Source organism: Gallus gallus, chromosome 4 (assembly GCF_016699485.2).
Source record: "Gallus gallus isolate bGalGal1 chromosome 4, bGalGal1.mat.broiler.GRCg7b, whole genome shotgun sequence".
Classification (NCBI taxonomy): domain Eukaryota; kingdom Metazoa; phylum Chordata; class Aves; order Galliformes; family Phasianidae; genus Gallus; species Gallus gallus.
In genome coordinates this window covers 66705714-66725415 of record NC_052535.1, presented here as the reverse complement: position 1 = coordinate 66725415, position 19702 = coordinate 66705714, and the positions used below count along the sequence as shown (strand labels likewise).

The window sequence follows — 19702 nt, the reverse complement described above, 5'->3', positions numbered from 1 at the left end:
TACCTTTAGTGATGCTTATCTACAGTCAATTTACATTCTCCATTGTTTTTAGTAAAAATGAAATGAATCCACAAAATCCATCAAATAAAGCCATAATTATTTTTTGGATTCTGAATCTTTTCTGCATTTTAACTCCACAAAACTTAAGAAAAAAAAGACACTTTTTGTTGCATGAGAAAAAAAAAAAAAAGCTTCATAAAATGACAGTTGAGGCTTTTTTTTTTTTTTTTAGATCTTGCTCTTTAGTCTGCATATGGAAATGCCTTTGTCGCTGCCAGAATCATTTCTACTATACTCTCAAAGTCTCTGTCATATATGATTTATACAAGAGTATCATCAGTTTGTTATCTCTGAAGATTTCTGGTTGAGTTATGCTCATTAATAATGCTGTCAAATATTAAGATGATGATGATATCAGTGTTTTGCACTTACCTGGCAGACAGACTTCATCAAAGTGGAGAAACAAATAATATTCAATTTAATACCTGGAATTGCTTTAGTTTTGGCATTGCACACAAAACACGATGATACTTTAGGAGGGGCTGAAGAAGTCATGGCTTAATTACATTAAAAGCCTGTGAGGATACCTTGATGTTTCTGGGTAATTTAATATAATAATGAATGATTGCATACCAAGGTTTTTGGAGAGGTACCAAATAACTGAGTAGAACTGTAAATATCAGCACACTTAAAATATGAGCCCAACTGAGGAGGCTTCTGAAAGGAAAATTGAGAAAGGAGAATAAATCTTTATCAATATGGTGTGTTTCACATATACTCCACAGAAGCACTGCTGAAAGTTACACAATTTATCTCAGTGTTCTTTATTTTTATCCAGTAAGTTACAACAAGGGCTTTCATATGTAATTTTACAAGGAATGCTGATTCACAATATTGCAACATTGTCCACTGGTGCCAAGATGCTATCAAATCAAATACATGGTTTGAATGTTCATTTAAGCTATTAAAAGTTCTAGATTTGTTTAAAACAATTTTCTTTTAAAGAAAGCATTAGTAAGGGGCAAACTGTGAATCCAAGAAATATAATGTGGACTACAGATGCTGGGGCAGAGAACTGCAATAAGAGTGTATGTGCATTTAAAGCAGAAAGAGTAATGAAACCTCAGTATAATAGACTCACAATACAAAAAGTTAATGTGTTATTTTGGAATGGTATTCCTGTAAACTTACTATTTAGATCAAACATTGTAACACAAACTGTAAAAACAAAAAAACAAAACAAAAAAAACACCTGCCTGTAAAATTTCATTACAGAAGGGTAATAATTATAGAACTATTATTTAATTAATTAGAACCTGAAATTATAAACAGGTTGTTGTAGGAGGCGCTTGGTGGGGATATGTGCAGTATGGAACAGGCCTCTCCCTAAGCATAGTGAAAGGGTGCTGTTGTGCTAAGACGGACTGTCCTTGCGAACGAGTAAACAAGATAAGAAGAAGGCAAAGGAATGAGGAAACAATAGGAGCCAATAAGGAATTGTGGTAAGGGGCTAAGATCCAGTACAGATGAGTCAGGACAGGACACGATTGTTCAAGTAGGGTATATAAGCTGTGTATATTAGTGAATAAACGCCATTTTGCTACATCCTCATATTGGTGTTTGTGTTGCTATGGTCCTAGCGAGCTCTGATCGCTAGCCCATGACGGTGCGGCTTGGGACCATGGTGGTTGCTGGCGGTAACAACAGGCAGTATATTTTTTCAAGACAGGCATCACCATAACATTACCAGATTCTGAACTCTCGGTTTCATTTAACAGAATATTTATGCTCTATTGTATATAAATTGTAACTAAAGGTATCATAATGCAACCCTTGATGTCCATGAAAAAAGTCTGAACATTCATGGTGGGCAACAGCTGGGGGAAAAAAAAAAAAAAAAAAAATGCTTTGAAGACACACCAATCATTAAGATTTCATAGATGATTAAAACATGGACAATAGTTGTATATTTTTGCTGGGTCTAAGAACATATAGATGTCCACATTTACCTGCCTTGGAAAACTGGAACCATCATGCAGGTCCCTCTGTTGTTCCTGTTCCTGCATCTTCACTAGGAAAAGGAAAAAAACATGACTATCTATTTAAAATAACTCAGACTTGCTTTTTGCAAACTTCGCAGGTCCAAAAGTTTCTTATTTCCTGTCTTTGTCAGGAGAAAAAACAATTCAAAGGGAAATAGGCTTCTGAAGTGAAGCAGAGGCTCACCTTCCACCCATGGTAGTTGGTTTGGATTTTAGTTTCTAAATGTTGAGTTGACAAAAGTAATTCTCCATGGAGGCAATTCTGGTCATTGCTCCTGGCAGTACTTAACATTTTCAAGTCTAACTGACAAAGTATTCTTAGTGCCACTGTATAGAGATAGTCTGCATCGTTAGCTGTGTCCATAGAAAACAACTTTTCTAATATTTGCTCTCTAGAGCTCTTGTACTTTTAGTGCCTGGCCAGGGAATCTTGAAGAGGAAATCTTTCCTTTGAGTTCAGCAAGACTCAAACCATGATGATAAAGATCATTCTGTGAAACTAGAAATACAAAAGAATTACTTAGAGCGTGGGTAATCTTTGAGTTTCAGGTAGGCATGCAGAGATGTACAGAAAAGCAGCTACTACAAAGAATTATAAAAGCCTTAATACTGTCAGTAGACTCCTGTCTCTGTTGATCCTATCAGTTAGTAGAATTCAAACTCAGTTTTCAGTAGCAATCTTGTCCCCATTTATGTATGCTCTATGCTTTCTACCTTTCTGATATTCTCTCCTTGACTAGGAAATGGGATGGAGGGAAAGAACTACATAGAACAGTTTACTGGTCTTACATCCTCTGTGTCTCTCTCACACAGCTCAGATTAGGTTGACTATCATAAGCAAAATCTGCAGGTAAAGCAAGATTTAGGAAAGGAAAATGAGATTGTTCAGCAATTTTACAGAAATTATATTTCTTCCTTAAAATATCATTTTAAGGGCTTTTTAGAAAAAAGAAAAAAAGTAGATTTTTGAGTGGGCAACAACACCTGCCCATAGATAAAAGACAGATCCTCCAGTCTATTATAGTTTTAGTTAACTGCCTAACTCCAATAGCTCTCCAAAGTTTCCTCTAAGGCTTTTATAATGCTTTGATTTTCTCAGTGAGATTTCCTAGTAAATAACCCAAAAGTTCAGCACTCACTGCCTTTCAACATTTGTATCTTTTCACTAATATCATATCAGATCCAAACCAGAATGCACAATACTCTAAGACTTGTGATCAATATTGGACACCTTGGACACCCAGGAGAGCAATCTAAATTCTCCTACTATGGGGAACAGCTTAGAGCCTTGTAACATCACCATCAGCTCCATGAGAATGTACCTGGGCAGAGATAAAGTCCTGTACCTTTCATGTTTTTCTATCATTTTGGAAGTCACAGCTCAGATTTACCTTCTGTAGAAAAGTATGTAGTTTCAAATCATGTTCAAGCAGGCAGAAATCTCTCACTGTTTTAACAAGAAACTGTTACCACTATTCTTGGAGAACAGGGGATATCCATGATCCCAAACGGTGTGATCATAATCAACCTTCCCATTTCCTGAAGGAGAAAGGGACTCAGTGATCTAATTCAGGGTCAGGTTTCCCTTCCCAAATTTGTTGCCCTCAAGGACTACAGCAGTTGCACCTTGGGTGCTAGCTCTCAGTTCCTTTTAAAATCAAGACTCAAACATTTTTATAACCTTTTTTTTTTTTTTTTTTTGCCAGATTTAACCTGATTTTTGATTTTCTGTCTAATATTTTATTCAACAGTCACTCAAGATAATAGTCTGTTGCTCATTTAGTTGGTAGTGAATGTACAGGAAATACACTTTAACAGTAATTATAATAATACAATAATTATGTAGCAGGAAAATCTTGAGCAGTCACAAATACCACTGAGAAATAGATTAACTAAATACAAGTCATTCAGATCCATAGAACTGGATTCTGGTATCACCCCTCTCTCACAGTTTTTTTCCTCACCATCTTTCCCCTTCCTCCACAGCAGTTCTCAACTGAATGAAATACATCCATTGTAAGAAGTCATCCTTTATGCCTCCATCTACAAGCTCCCACCACCTGTCTTGGAGGAGAACAAGTGGCCAAGTACATCAGCAATCAGATGAATCCATCCATCTGGCTGAAATATTAACTTAGGGGAAAGTACAATAAAACATTTTTTTTCAAGTTTTGGCTCATCTAACAATATGGCTTTACAACTGCTTTTGCTGGCACAAGTGAAACTGAAACAAGAGACCACTGAAGAAGAACAGGTTGATCTTGACTTAAGCCACTTGGTGAACAAGCCTCTGCTCTGAACAAATGGATAGGTCTTTTCTACACCCTGTAGAATATTTTGCCTCTCTCAGTGAGGGGCAATTACAGTCTTCCGTGTGGCATGTTCAGAGGGCCACATGGACTTTCACTAAGTTTTTTTCAGAAATAAAAGTGTAGTTGTTCTTTCTAATTCCTGGTTTCATATTCTAAAAAGCTGTAGTCTTGCTGAGGAATTCTATTCTGGTTACTATTTTCTCTACTACAGCCACTACAAAACACAATTATACTTAAGAAAAAATGAAATGAACACCTTTAGTATAACTGAGAAGAACTGCAATGAATTTAAAACAAAATTATAAAAACAATGATTTTTTAACTGGATGTATTTGCATTAATCCTCAGTTACGTGGAAACAGTAAACAGAAATGAAGACTGATACAATCAAATAAAATGTATCTTACATTGTGCAGATAGACATCCAAATCCAGACACCTCCTGTAGGGTTTTCAATTGAAAGGCCAAGGGTGCTCACAGATTGCAGAGTTCAGATTCCAATTTTAAACAAATCTTTTACTAGCATATTAAATAAATCACAAAATTCTAACAACTCTGTTGGGGGTGATTCTCCTTCAAAGTCTTACACAAACCTATGTCTCTGAATGCCAGAAAACTGGATAAGGTTAAAGCCTTTGAAGCACATCTGTGTGTGAATATAAAATATGCTACCCAGAGCTCAAGCTTTGGTTGCACCGCCACTGTTAGTACATTAAGCGGATGTACTCAGACACATAAGACATGCACTGAAGATCAGTGAGTACAGTTATAGACAAAACCTTACCAAAAATAACACGCTGAGCTGTACTCATTGCTGAAACAGACAAGTGAAGAACACAAACATAGAAATATAAAGAAAACTTTTGTTTTGTTTTGTTTTGTTTTGTTTTTCAGGAGATGCTGGCAATTTGTGCAGTATAAAACAGTTTCTCCAGACTTGTCTCTCCCCTCTATACCTTTCTGGCAATTTCTCCTCTAAGTCTCTTTCTTTCAATGAGAAAATATTTTGCTGAAGAGTCTCTGGTTCCCATCCTTGACATTCAATCATTTGAGCTACTGAACACCCATTACACCCATTACTGAAATTAATGTAAATTAAGCATGTGTTGATGGCATCAATTCAGGATAACAACAGTCTTTATGACAGTACATAAGCACATGCTTTTCTGAATTCTAGCAGTATTACAGTATTGATGTGGTATAGGTCTAAGGTCATCCTTAAAATGGTAGTGGTCAGAATAATATGACCCCAAATATTGTAATCCCAGTTATCAGTAAATGAAATTTTATTCAAGTAGGTTTGAAAAACGGTCGCAGCATCCAAGCCCAAGTAACCATAGTCTGTTTCTTGCCTTTTTTTTTTTTTCTTTTCTTTTTAAGAGTATCACTTAGATTTCTTGGAACTAAGTGATTACATGCAGACTACAAAGAAAACACATAGGACTAAAACAGCACATTTATTACATGCCAAGTTACAGTTCACTGCATTCCCATTTCAATTTGCACTCACAGTACTGTGGGAAACTGAAATGATATCACTGGAAACAAATGAAACACAAAGAAAAGTTTGTCAACAGACAGAAGCAAGTGTATCTCTAAACTAAACAGCCATAACATTCAATAGCTTTAATACTCTATTACATTGTTTCATAGAAATTAGTGATGAAAGACTTCTTATCCATCCCTTGCCAATTCAGGATGTTTTCTGTTTTCCAGTTAAATCACTGGAGGCTGATTGGCAACTGACAACCAGATTGAATAGAAAGAACTAACTGGATGTGCTGTGAAATTTGTATTTTCCTTGTAAAGTGCCAAGCTCTTTCAAGTTCCCTTTGTTTAAAGGTGAATTAATAAAAGTCAGGAGCTCAAAAAAATTGGATCCTGCACTGTGTAGCAAGTAGATTGCCTTTCAAGTACACATTCAACATACTGCTACTGAAGCCACCTTCATCCTTCTTAAAGAGGAATACGTTTAGTGTGCTGTCAAAAAGCATCACACTCCACTATGGAATTAAAACTGGCATATTTCCATTGTACTGAACATTTTCTGAAAATGAGACTATAAAGAAATAATAAGTTATTGCATCAGCGTTGTTAGTGTTGCTGCACTTCTACCCTCAGTCTAACAGTCAGAAGAAATTGCTGCTCAGGAAAGTCATACAACAAATGACATCTGCCAACCTCAACAGCAGACATTCAGACTTTCTCAACCACTTTCATATTTTGTTGACTAAGTAATGAAATAAAACTTGCATAAAAATGGGATCTTCTCAGTTACACTTGCTTTCAGAATCACTGCACATAATCTTGCATTCTTTATCAAACTTTGGAGCTGAACTTTTCACATGTCATACATTTTTATGTTTGGTACCAACTAGCATATGACAATACTCCATTTTCTGAGAAAAAAGTCAGGAGGGAGGACATTCAACAGAAATAATTTGTGTGTGGGAGTGTATGTAGGGAGGGTGTGCTACCATGTAACATTTTCTATAGTTAACCATTAATCTTATATATATCTCCAGTACCAAGCATCTTCATCTACAGCCAAATTTTAATCCCATTAATCCTCTTTAAAGATCTGTAAGGTCTTCTGTGTAATTCTGACTTTTAGTTAATGCATATCTTAATTTTACAGGGATTTTACAGGGATCAAGAGGCAAACTCACTTGAGACTGGTTTCTTTCTGAGAAAGGAGGAAAGATCACATTTTTCCACAACAGACATAAATAGAAATGAGATACTAAATACTGCCAGCCAGTAATAGTCAACACAGTGAAGTCAATCCAGAAAGACTACTACTACCAAATTATTCCTACCGATGTAAATAGAAACTCTCATCACAGAGTGGAGAACCAATTCTATGTATTTGAGTGGATATATCCCATCTTGGAGGAAGATCAGCAATGCACAAGAATTATTAAGTTGTCCCTGTAAAAGGACTTTTCCTTTAGAAATATATATCTATATTTTCTAACGGAATTATATATATCAAGGAGGTAATTATACAGCAATCCAGAACACAGTATCAGTAAATCTGACTTTGGCTCAGTGAGTAGCATAAGCAGTAACAAGCAGAACATACAAAACTCTACTGTATGCAAATACCAGGTCATACATTTTACCCTTAGGGATGGAGATGTAGCACAGTGGTTTTGAATACAAACACTGTAGCACTGTCAAAGGATTCTTCCAAATTCTGATGATACAAAGTCTGTTGAGCATAATTCTTTCTCTGCCCCTGAGTATGAATTAGACAAAGGAGAGGGAAATGGAGAGGAGGTGAAAAGCGTTACCTGAATGGCCATAATCAATTATCCAACATTTGGCTTCCATGAAATTAGAGCAATGGCAAATAGGTAGGAATTTTTAAAGTTGTAGCCCTCTTGGAGAACTTTAAAGAACACACCACAGTGATATAACAGCAGATGGAGCACAGACATAAATGTAATCAAAGGCTGAAAGCCAAAAGCCTACATCAATAGTCAGAATAAGACAAGCTCAGAATTACCTTTGTGGGCTTTTTGGTGATATATCCTTTTGTTGTTCTCATCTCTGCATTTTGTGTAAATATGAATGAGATTAATTATGATATAATCATTCTTTTTAACATATTGCAGAGAATAAATGGCTAGTTGAAAAATAGAAGTGTTTTTAAATTTTATCAGCTATTTAAAATCAAGAATTAATAGAAATTATCATTTTATAGATGAAATGGATGAGAATAACTAATCCCATTTTCTTAAGGCTTTCTTTGTTAAAGTGTAAGAGATGCTACAAAATTCATCAGAATTATCATTTAGAATTAAAATTTAAAGATTATGTAGAACTGTCCAGTTCAATGACTTAGTCTCACATCTGTGCATTTTGTTAGACTTGGACAAAAATATGTGTGTGTGTGCCGATAAGTTAAATTTTGAGAGTTAATTTTTCAATTTTCTCGTCAAAATACTGATATCATTTCTATTGTTGATCACAAGAGGGAGACTATATCAACATATTTCCTCTTGTCTCAAATTTCTAAAACATCTAATTTCAGTAATTTTGGATCACATCTAAACTTTGACCATTGTCTGAAAAAACATTAATGCCTGTTCAGTTCTTTTCTGAGTTTGTCTAGCCAGTAAAATTTATAGATAAAGATAGCCAATCCAATAAACAAGATTAAACAATGCAAAGGCAGTTGGAAAGAAGATTCGAGAATAAGAGTCAATTTTTGCAATACGAATATGTATTCTTCCTTCTCTCCAAGATCCTGTGCGGCAGTCTTCAAAACAACAGAAGAAGCTAGCACAGTCTTTCCCTTCTAGGCACTCATATCCATAATCATCATCACGTTCAGGGAGATGATTAATGTTATTAATTGGAATTAGGGTTGATCCAGGTCGAACAGCAATTGCAGACGGTTTCTTAAGAAAAAAAAAAAAAAAAAGAAAAAAGTGTTTGTTTTTGTTTTACCCTCAAATTAAATAATTCCATACAATTGCACAGCAAGGGCCAACGAAAGCACATTCTTCAGTACAATATACAAAAAATCAAATGTTAGATGAAAACAACATGGGGAGCTTTGCAAATTATGAACTATTCTCTGTAATTAGCTCATGCGGGCAAAAGATCATGAATGCTTTTCACCTGACACAGTGAAAACGATGTTGTGCTGGGGTTTGGGAATACTAGATAATTAGTTATAAAGACAGGGTTAGATGATCCCATCTACATGACACAAAAGAACATTTTGAAGTCAGTCACAGCTTGACAACTGGGTCATAAACAAGTGCATAGGAAGGATATAATCGTCACTACCAAAGGAATTATAGCTTTCCCATCATTTGGGATTTTTAGTACCAGACTGGATGTTTTTCTAGAAGATATATTTTCTCTAAGGCAAGCTAGTAGTAATTAGAAGAAAATGTCTGGTGAAGTTTTAGAGACTGATCCACAGCCTCTACACAGGCTGTCACCTAACCCTCTGATGTTAAATTCCTAAACAATATGCCCAGCCCATATTCAACCCTCCTGAAATTCAGTTCAAACTGATTGAAATAGGTGCTAAAGTTCATAAATAATTTTCACAGAAATAATCTGGGTGCTTTATTGCCTAGTACATAAGCTGCTTACTTTCACCTTTCTCATGACTTTTTGCCTTCCCCTTTCCTGCACTATCACTGCCCATCTTTCCTCCTTTTATTATTTTGTTTCCATGTGGCTCTTCACACATCATCCTTGTTTTCCCAAGTATTCAAAAATATATTCTGTTTCCTTATTTATCATTGTTTTAATTTCTAAATCCCAGAGCCTTTTTAGAATATTCTATTAACCTCTTGTATTCTCATTCTTTCAGTCCCTTCCCACCTTTAGCATCTCTTCTAATTCAGACTAAAATATAGTAGTTACATTAACACTACACTTACATTTTCTCCCCTCTTTTCTTGAATCTCCATATTTTGTCATGTAATGAATAAAAATGATGTAGTCAGAAGAAGTAAGGAAGTGAGTTCACAGTGAACTAATTAACAACTCTGGTTACTGAAGTGTAGAAAAGAATTTCTCATATAATTATACATGATAGACAAAGTATGAAAAATATATAAAAGAAGAAAGAAGCCACATCATTTCAATTCTTGTGATGTTTGAGAGACCAATTGTCCCACTTCCAGGGAATTACTTTGATCAATACACAGATCTCTAGTAAAGGAGTAACTTTATTCCTGTGGAGACATTTTACCACCACATCTCGAGGAGATGGTCTTACAGCTGTGTAGTATCCACCATATTTTTGAATAGCCTTTCTAACTCCCTTTAATAAGTATTTTTACCAGAAGAAAATTCACACGCACTGCTGTTTCAACACTTTTTAGACAGGATGACCTAGGGAGATAATTATTGTCCTAAAGGGCCTCATTATTCCTTTCAGTCATGACAAAATACTGACAGTAGTAACAGCTACTATATTTGAAACATTACAAACTGGTCTCATTTTTACAAAACATAAAATTTCAGATGAAATTTGTTGAAATTGAGAGGAAAGATGCCTATTCATTATTTCATTTCATTTTCATTCTGCTTGACTGCATGCAGGCAACATTCAGCCCTCACCCAGGAAAGTCAACTAATATGATTCAGCTATGCAACAACTTAGTTGATTAAATGATCTGGGAAAAGGGCTTTACAGTATTGGTCCTTCCTCTTATTCTTTCCCAAAGAAGATTACAATCAACCCTCAACTAGCAAGACAAGTTTTCTAATGAAAAATCTATTTAATGCCTTTTCCTAAATGCTTTAGTAATCTAAATATGAACTTTAAATATTCATACAGACAGATTCTTCAGAAATTCCAGTATTCTTACTATATGAACAGAAACTCTCTTGATTGGATATTTATGATATTTATTGATATTTATTTCTAGGATTTGTGAGGATTAATACCATACAAACCTCAAATTGTAGATGCAGAAGGATCATTTCATCAGAAGGAAACATTGGAGTAAATGAACAAAAAACACTTTTCAGAAATACTAAGCCCTGATAGAACTATCTGTAGTGGCACATGCTCCATAGACAGCTCAAGAAGCACCAAGGGCTTGGGAATAGCATGGAAAATTATTTGTAAAGACTCTCAGCCTTAGGCTCATATGTTTTAATTCACTTATGAATGGAATGATCCAAAATTTTTGCATGTTAACAGTATTCAGAGAAGGTGAATATAAACTTGCAACCATGATTGTTATAATAAAGAACAAATGGCATATTTTTAGTTCTTAATCATTTGACTAAACTTACTGATGGCTTAGGTTTTGCCTTCTTGTCTTTTCCTTTGTCCCCTTTTCTGTTGCTAGTAAAGTAATGCAAGGTGCCATATTCCATCAAGGCAGCAAACACAAAAATGAAGCAAACTGAGACAAAAAGATCCATTGCTGTCACATAGGAAACTTTTGGAAGTGACTTCCTGGCAATTGTGCTCAGTGTTGTCATGGTCAGCACCGTTGTAATACCTATTTAATAAAGAAAGTAAGAGGGAAGGGAAAAAGAGGGAATTGTATGAGTAATTCAAACAAATTGTCAGAAAAAAAATATCCTCAAATTAGGCATTAGCTCATTCATAAGGCATACAAGAACTAAGGCACAACAGAATACACCTTAGATCACACCCACAGACACCAGTCCTATTGCAAGAAGCATCCCTATGGATCCAGAGGCCACTGTTAGATCATAAAGGTGGCCAGCTGTATAAAGCAGCATGGGATGTGTCCTTGGGCTATTGGCAAGCTTCAGGAAGCTCAAGAAGTGAAGTCATCCACTTTCCAAAGTGACATCTTTGGAAACACCAACTAGTGTTAGGTAGCTACTTTCTGCAGGGAGCCTGCTATGCTGTGATGGGACCTTCACAGGTCCCTTGCTGCCTTACAATTCTGTGATTGTGACACATTTAAGATTTAGTTTAAATTCCCTTAATTTTAAACACACACTGAAGAAATCAAAACACTGATAAAGATTTTATAATTTTATAAAACTTTTTAAAAAAGCATACATAAAACAAATACAATAGACAAACTGGTACAAAAAAATCACATATATTTTATAAACAGATAAAAGACCTCTGGCTCTTTAAAGTTTAAAATATATAAAAGCACACACACAGAAAAGTGTGTATTATATATCAATAACTTTAAAAACTAATTTGGAAAGTATTAGAAAAAGGAATAAAGTTTTTAACTCTTTGCTTATGACAAGTAGTAGGTCATAAATGAAGTAGTAGGTCATAAATTCATCATGTAGATGAATTTCATGGCATTTCTTGTCTCATTCTCTAAATTACGAGATATATTTTCAATATTGTGCCTTAGGTAATAGAAAATATTTCCCTGAATTCACATATAGGTTAATTAAATGAACAAGCTGGCCTTACTGGCAACATGTTTGGCGTCTTAACTATACCACTCTTCACTGGTTTAACATTTAGAAGGTGTTAATGCTTCTTTCTTGTAAGTGATCCCATAGGTAGATGCAAAGCTTTTTTTCCTAGTAGTTCAAAATTAGGATGTGACCTTTCCTCTGGAGAGCAATACTTGAACACGCAAATAATATTTTTACTTACATGTCTAGGCTTACTGAAAAAACAAACAAACAAACAAACAAAAAAAAAAGTGAAGTGTGACAATAGTCTAAGCTTGTCTATGTCTATGTCTTTCCAGTCAAAGCATGGAGTCAGGAGTTGCTATTAGTTTATCCTACAGCAGGAAAACTGGTGATGTTGCAGCAGATTTTTCAAAGAAATTACATGCTTAAAAAGGGCATACAGATAATCGCAGAGTTTTTAAAAATGCTTTGCTCCCACTAGATGCTTTTGAGAATCACTTAGGTATTTCTCTGCATACTCAGATATCAAAATGCATTTAATCATATTTTACTTTGGGAAACCAATCTGCCAGGATCCTTCAACATGCATGCAAGAAAAATTATCAAGCATTTTCATTATATCAGCCTTCAGCACAGTCTCCATGTTGGAGGTGATACCGACCACACTGAATCCTGTTCCAAGAGGAGGAAAGATGACATAGACTTTCCCAGTCCTCTCTACTTTGTAGAAGGGATAAAACCTTCCACATATTGCAACTTCTAGTCATGATGGACTTTACTTAGTGTTGGCTTTCTTCTCTTAACTGCTCAGTTAACCCCTACCCCCCCATAAATTCACATTTATTTGACTGTTAAATTCTCTTTTTTTCTTCACTAGAAAATATGCATGTGAGAACAGTTACCCTACAGTCTGCCAAACATTGACTTCTGAGCATTAATACATAAAGAAATCAGAGAACTGTCACTACTAATCTGAGAGTTGTTAGTGTGTATCCTATGCCCTTCACACATCTCTATCTGACACTTCTCCAAGGCAGTGCATGATTCCCAAGTGGTCAAACATAGGAGGCCAGTGCCATACTAATCAGGTCAGCCAAGTTTGACACTAACACTGAATTATAACCACAGAAGGACTTGCAACATTAAAGTAATATCTGTAGTAAAAACAAGGTCCTGAAGGACAGCAATTTAGGTTTTTGCAAGTTACATGCCTAACTCCTTGAAGTTCAGTTTCAGTTGCAAATATTCTTTCTTATCCTTAAAAGAGCAAATGTATTTTCCTCATGAATACAAAAAAAAAAAAAAAAAACAAAAACCAAACCAAAAAACGCACAAAAACTACACTAAAAATTAAAAACACAACGTCAACAGAACAAAAACAATACACATCTTCACAGTTTTCCCCAGTGTAGTAGTGACGACCTATGTTCCATAAAGCTAAGTGAAGTTTAATCGTACTTGTCAGACTACCCATTGCCATTTTACCATCCCTGGAGATGACAAAAATATCATACAGAAAAAAATATATATACTTATTTGGGAAATAGTGAATCCACAAGGCTTGGATCAAGATCATAGAGTCACAGAATCCTTGAAGTTGGAAGGGACCTTTAAAGATCATCTAGTCTAACTCCCCTACAAGGAACAGGAACATCTACAGCCAGATCTGGCTGCCCAGAGCCTTGTCCACCCTGGCCTTGAAAGTCTTCAGTGATGGGGCATCCACCACATCTCTGGGAAACATATTCCAGTGCCTCACCACTCCCACTGTAACAGACTTTTTCCTTAGATCTAACCTAAACCTACCCTCTTTAGGAATGAAATTTTTCCCCTTGTCCTATATCACCACAGAAGCCCAAGATTTCCAGGTTTTATTATTAACATTCCCTCCCTTAAATCCTGCTGTGACACCACAGTGTGATTCTCCTACTCTTAACCTTATAACCCAATAGAAAGGGTGAACAATGGTCATAATCATTTAATTCAATTAATCCAGTGTTCACTGCAGTTTTATATCGTTGCCAAATTCCAGAACCCTCAAGGGTGACAAGCATCCTTACCCAGAGATGTCCTTGCAGGAACTGCATCCTTATTGATCCAGAATGACACCCATGAAAGAACAACTGTGAGTATACAAGGAATGTATGTCTGGATAGTAAAATATCCCATACGTCTGCTGAGATCAAAGAAGATTGTCATAATAATATAATCACCTATGAATTAAAAAAATGATAATAATTTTTGAATTATATCTGTTAGTTTTGTTTTACATAGATAACACATGCCAAAAACCTTAACACTTTGCCTTACCAGATAGGGTATGAGAAATTTCAGTTGTATTTCGCAGCCCTACAAATGCAAACTGATACAGTCTCCAGTATTTTGGATCTGCTACTTCAACAGAGGTTTTCTTCCATTTGTATTCAATTTCATTTCTGGGATATCCATCTAGAATAAAACAACAAATCAAGACTCCAGACACAGCAAACTTCAAAGCATGTATTTTGATTTCTGAAGTTGTCTGGAAACAAAACAAAGGCTGTATATAAAGTAAATCAGAGAGCAAGAAAATCTGTAATCCACCTTATCCACCTGAAATTTAATAACAAAATATCTAGCCTCAATTTTAAGCCTAACTGTTAACATCATCTTAAAGTTTTGTAAATACAATTGCTTAGGAATTCAGACATGAAAAAATGACTCAGAATCACCACAATTCATTAATACATGGATGCAATATGCTTTAGCTTTAAAAGAACACAAAGAGCTTAAAAGTACATATACTTCTGAGTACGTAGTATGTCAAAATTCCTATTCTTCAGAATGGATTTTTGTGACCTTACTCATTGTTCAGTAATCCACCTGGAATTACGGCCTTCTTGATTTTCATGTGCCTCGCATGTTGACCCACATTATCTAGCGCAAAAGCAGGAATGAAATCAAGTAAGGCTCACTTGTATTTAATTGACAGACTTAGCAAATTTCATTTAGCATTCAGGAAGGAAGCATTAAATAAAATATTCATTTAAAAAGATTCACTGAATTTTGATTTCATTGCCTTTTAGGTTTCACATTTAAGAATAAATTGTTTAGCTGTGTTCAATTGGTTTGGGTTTCTTTTGCTAACAAAAGCACAATACTCCTAGGACCAGTATTTTATTTTTAATATGTCAAAAAAATAAGCCTGAAAGTTATTTTTCTTGCTTGCAAAAATAAGGCCCACTGAAAGGAGAAGGCATGTTTATACTGATTAAGCATTTACGAGAACAAGTTGAAAAAGGCAGATCTTAATTTTCCTCTTTTTATAACACATGGAACCAATTCAAAGCTGGCAAGTCTGACGGGCATAAAAAATAAAGTTCTTCCAAGGCAATAGATTGCTATTAACAGGAATAATTATTGCATCACACTCCTCAGCAATACAATTGTTTTTAAAGTTGCAACTAAATTAAATGCATGTAATTCAACTCATTCATTATTGTATTTAATTATGCAATAAATAATGCAATAAATCAAAGCAAAATACAAACAGATTTTTTCCTTCAATTCAAGGCTTCAAAAAGTAATTACTTGCTCTCTTTCTGCTGGATTTAAAGGAAATGTAAAGCCTGGTTGTAAAGAGAAAAGAAAAAGTATTGTACCACCTACAGCTTGAAAATTCCAGAGGACAGGAGTGTTCATCCATAGGAAAGTTATGAAGCTGAAGATAACACTCAGCATTAATTGTCAGCCTAATTAGAAAATAAGAACAAAAGAAAGATTATATTCATGCATCTAGACACTTCAGACTAGATAATAAACACATGCATAGAAATCAGTTTTGCCAATTAATGGATGTTATGCATATCCAACTGTGTATCTGCAAAAGGCATCCACCACCATCTCCAAAGAACAAAATTATCAAATGCAATCTGATTACTTGTGTCATTTCAGTCTCCATATCAAGTCATTTGAAAAATGCCAATTGATTTGGGAATCTCTTAATTTTCTACCAGAAAGAGGAGTAAAAGGGAAGGGCTAAAGGCAGGGCAAGGAGGGGAGATAAACACAACAATAAAATGAAGTTTTTGAAGAACGTTTTGGAAAGTCACATGGCATTTGGCATCCTTATATCTGATGGTTATATACACTTATATAAATATATATGCACCCATATATATACATAAGTGGGAACACAAGGCCTACTCTATATTTGCGTAAGAAGAACCATGAAGAACAATCTTGACATTTCTACTCATTCAGTGTCTAAGGCACACAGGTTTTTCAAGTAGGTAGTATATATTTTAGAAGCAGTCTAGAACTAGTCTAGTATTTGAACAACAGAAAAAAATCAGTTTCAGCTTTTGAAAATACTATCACAAACTTCTAAAGAGTTTCTAAACAAGGTGGATTTTAAGGAAAACTGTGGTTCTTGCCACACACTGGGAAAGAAAAAAAGCCCCATTTCCAAATAAGACACTTGCATCCCTCTGGGAGTGCCCTTCAAATTTTCCAACTGTGATATATGTACGTATTGCCTTAGTTTTCCATTTTCAATCTTTGAATGGTCAAACCCTTAAACTTTTATTATAAGAAGTGAAACCAGATTTGGAATCACTGATGAGTGCAATGGAAAAATCAAGGTCTAACCTCAGGGTAGACTCAGTAAGCCTACTGAGTTTACTGATCCTACTGAGCAGTTGAACATTAAAGAATCACCATGTCTTCTCCCTCAAGTACCAATGGGGAAAGAGTAGTAGTACATAGGAACCAAAGAACATGGAACACTGTCAGATCCAATTATTATTTCTTCAATCGTCAACACATGAACTCAATGTTATTCCAGTATGAACTCTCTGTGCTATTCCACCTTAGGCTGAAATCAGATCATATCTTCATCTATACAGAGGTTTGCATGTTGTAGTGCCAGGTGAATACCCAGTTTTGCTGTTTCACTTCCAGCTCACTGCACTTCATAGCTCAAACTTCAGCACAGTAGTTTGGTTATTGCTTTGAGAGAGCTCACATGTTTTTCACTGAGTTTGATTAATTTATTAATTCCTATTAAAAACAAAAACTCTACCATTGAGATTGAGCAGGCAATGAAAGGGTAACATCCAACTTTTACATATATATTTTTAATTCAAAAAAAAAGAAAAACTATTAGCATATTAACAGAAGAGATTATCACAAGATTTTTATAAACAGCAGAAAAAAAATTGTTAATTTAAAGTGCTCTCCCAGGAGCACTTTATACGTTCAAATGAAGCATATTAAGAACAAAAGTAAGTGAACGGGATCCCTTTAAAAGCGCTGTAATTTTTTCTTCTGCTTTTTGTTAATTGTTCATATAATAATTTGAACAATAATTTGAACAATAAATTGTTCATATAATGCTACTAGTCTGTAGATGAAAGCAGTGTGACTAAGTGTAAGTAATTAAAATGTTGTTACTGTTTGATTTAAAAAAAAAATCAGTTATGTCATCTTTTGCACATGCTACTTCCCTATTGGCTTCTAATTTATTGCAAGATTTTTTAGATGTGCTTAAGAAATAATAAGAAAAATTGAAAGATTTTCCTAAAATGCTTTCTGTAGACTGCAGCTATTCAAGAACTGTTTGTTAAGTGACTCAGAGATCAGTGCAGATAGCCTAGATAATAAGTTTAAAATTAAACCAAGCATCCATCATTTGCCAAGCAGAATTACTACCAACATGTTTGCTTATGCCTAACTTGGAGGAACATATTTGTAGATTTTAGTAGCTTGTAAGAGTAAACATGAGAAGTAGTATATGCAGAACTTGGACCTTAGTTTTAATCAAGCTATTTTATTATTTTTATTGGTTGAAGCATTCATCTTTTACTTACAAAATATAAACTGGTGAAAATTAGATAATTAACTGCTTACAATAGAAAGTCTGTGAAACAATTTATGACTCAGGTTTGTGATATCTTAGCAACGAAATACAACTCTGTTGGTATTTTTTTCCTTAAACTTTTTCCTTAAACTTTTTTCCTTAGGTACCTTGTTTGTACCTAAAAAGGGATTAAAATTTGCTATCCTTTTCAGCTGCATTTAACCAATATTCTGGGCAGTATATTTCAATATTTTTTATTTAATATTTTTTGTTATCAAATCTTTTTTTTTTTCCATCTTAGCAAACTCTTTGTAAATTCCTGCGGTCAACAACAAAGGAAATTCCAGGTACTTGAACCATATTTATTTTTGTGTTCTTACTCATACCAGTTCTATCTTTTCTACTTAGCTATTAAAGACCCACCTTAGGGTGTATAATACTCTTCCATCACTCCAGATTCGAAGTAAGCGATTTGGAGTTGTAATCCAGTGGGCATCAGATTTTCTTGAGTTCCGGAAGAAAGTGTCTGGAATCCAAATTTTTCCAACCATATTGCTATTAAGCATAAGGACTTTCATCGAGCTGTTAAATTTCAGACGACTGTCATACCAAGTCTGGGCAAATATAATATCTATGGTGTATTCCTAAAAACAGAGAAAAAATATCTACATACACATTTACCAAAGCCTGCAATGCAAGAATTTTCAATTCAGGTATAAATCCAGGGCTATCTCTTCTATTCTCTTTATTATGATCTATATTGCATTCAGCAGCCTGTAGCAGACTGAGGAAAGGCACACATAGCCTTCTGCCTCTACTTCCACTCTCCTGAGACACACTGTTTAGCCAAAGAAGAGGAGACCTGATAGGATCTTATAACTTCGCAGTCCTCACACAATACAACCACATCAGGGGAAACAGACACAGATTTAAGGACAACCTTAGTTGTTCTGGGCTAGGCCAAGTTTCTAAAGACAGAGATTTACATCTCTTCAAAAGCAAACAAAATACATTTCTTATATTTTCCAACTTGAATTTCACAACATGCATCTTTAGATCCTTCAAGAAAGCTATAATCATCTTCAACCTTGCCCATCTGTATTTTGACAAAAACAACAGAACACACCCACTGGCTAAATTTCAGACTTTGAAAAATTCATGTATATGCAGGAAGTAAATATCACTGCTTGCTGAAAAAACTTGTCCATCTACCTCATATATTCACCTGCACGCACACAAAAGCATACACAGCCAGAAAGGGAATTTCCCTAATGCAATTTCACTTCACTTATTAAAGGTTTTATTTTCTGATACAAAGTCAAATTCTTCAGTAGATTTTATGGTCAAAAAAGTGGTAAATCAAAGAATTTAATGAGACAGTTAAAGATGAGGGAGTTAAATATTGAAAAACAATATTTCATCGCATCTGCAAAGAATCCAACCATTTGTTGCTCAGTATAGGAGTAAAATAAAGGAGCAAAGCAGCAGACTAATCTCTGTAGCATTTGTCTCAGCTCCAGACCATGACACTGACGTTAAGACCAACAGCTACTCTGTATGGTGGCACATCTCTCCTACATGGCTATCACATGAAAGCTCCTATGAGCAACTCAGAATCTCCTCTCAGACCTCAGTCCACAGGATCACTGAAG

The 19702-nt window shown here is 35.0% G+C and overlaps 1 protein-coding gene across 4 annotated transcripts in view; it reads right to left on the bottom strand.

Moving 5' to 3' along the window:
- Positions 1-411: 411 nt before the first annotated feature.
- Positions 412-19702, bottom strand: part of GABRG1 (gamma-aminobutyric acid type A receptor gamma1 subunit) — a 56535-nt gene continuing 37244 nt past the window's right edge. Inside the window, exons 4-9 of one of the 4 annotated variants that reach the window (XM_420725.7) lie at positions 18474-18694; positions 15860-15942; positions 14522-14659; positions 14272-14424; positions 11135-11346; positions 412-8763 (exon numbers count right to left, since the gene is read on the bottom strand). In XM_420725.7, the coding sequence (XP_420725.3) occupies positions 8485-8763; positions 11135-11346; positions 14272-14424; positions 14522-14659; positions 15860-15942; positions 18474-18694 (1086 nt within the window). In that variant the 3' untranslated portion in view covers positions 412-8484. Of the gene's footprint in view, positions 8764-11134; positions 11347-14271; positions 14425-14521; positions 14660-15859; positions 15943-18473; positions 18695-19702 lie in introns of those variants that run through there. The other 3 variants (XM_025149993.3, XM_015285484.4, XM_025149995.3) reach the window with 3 other exon arrangements.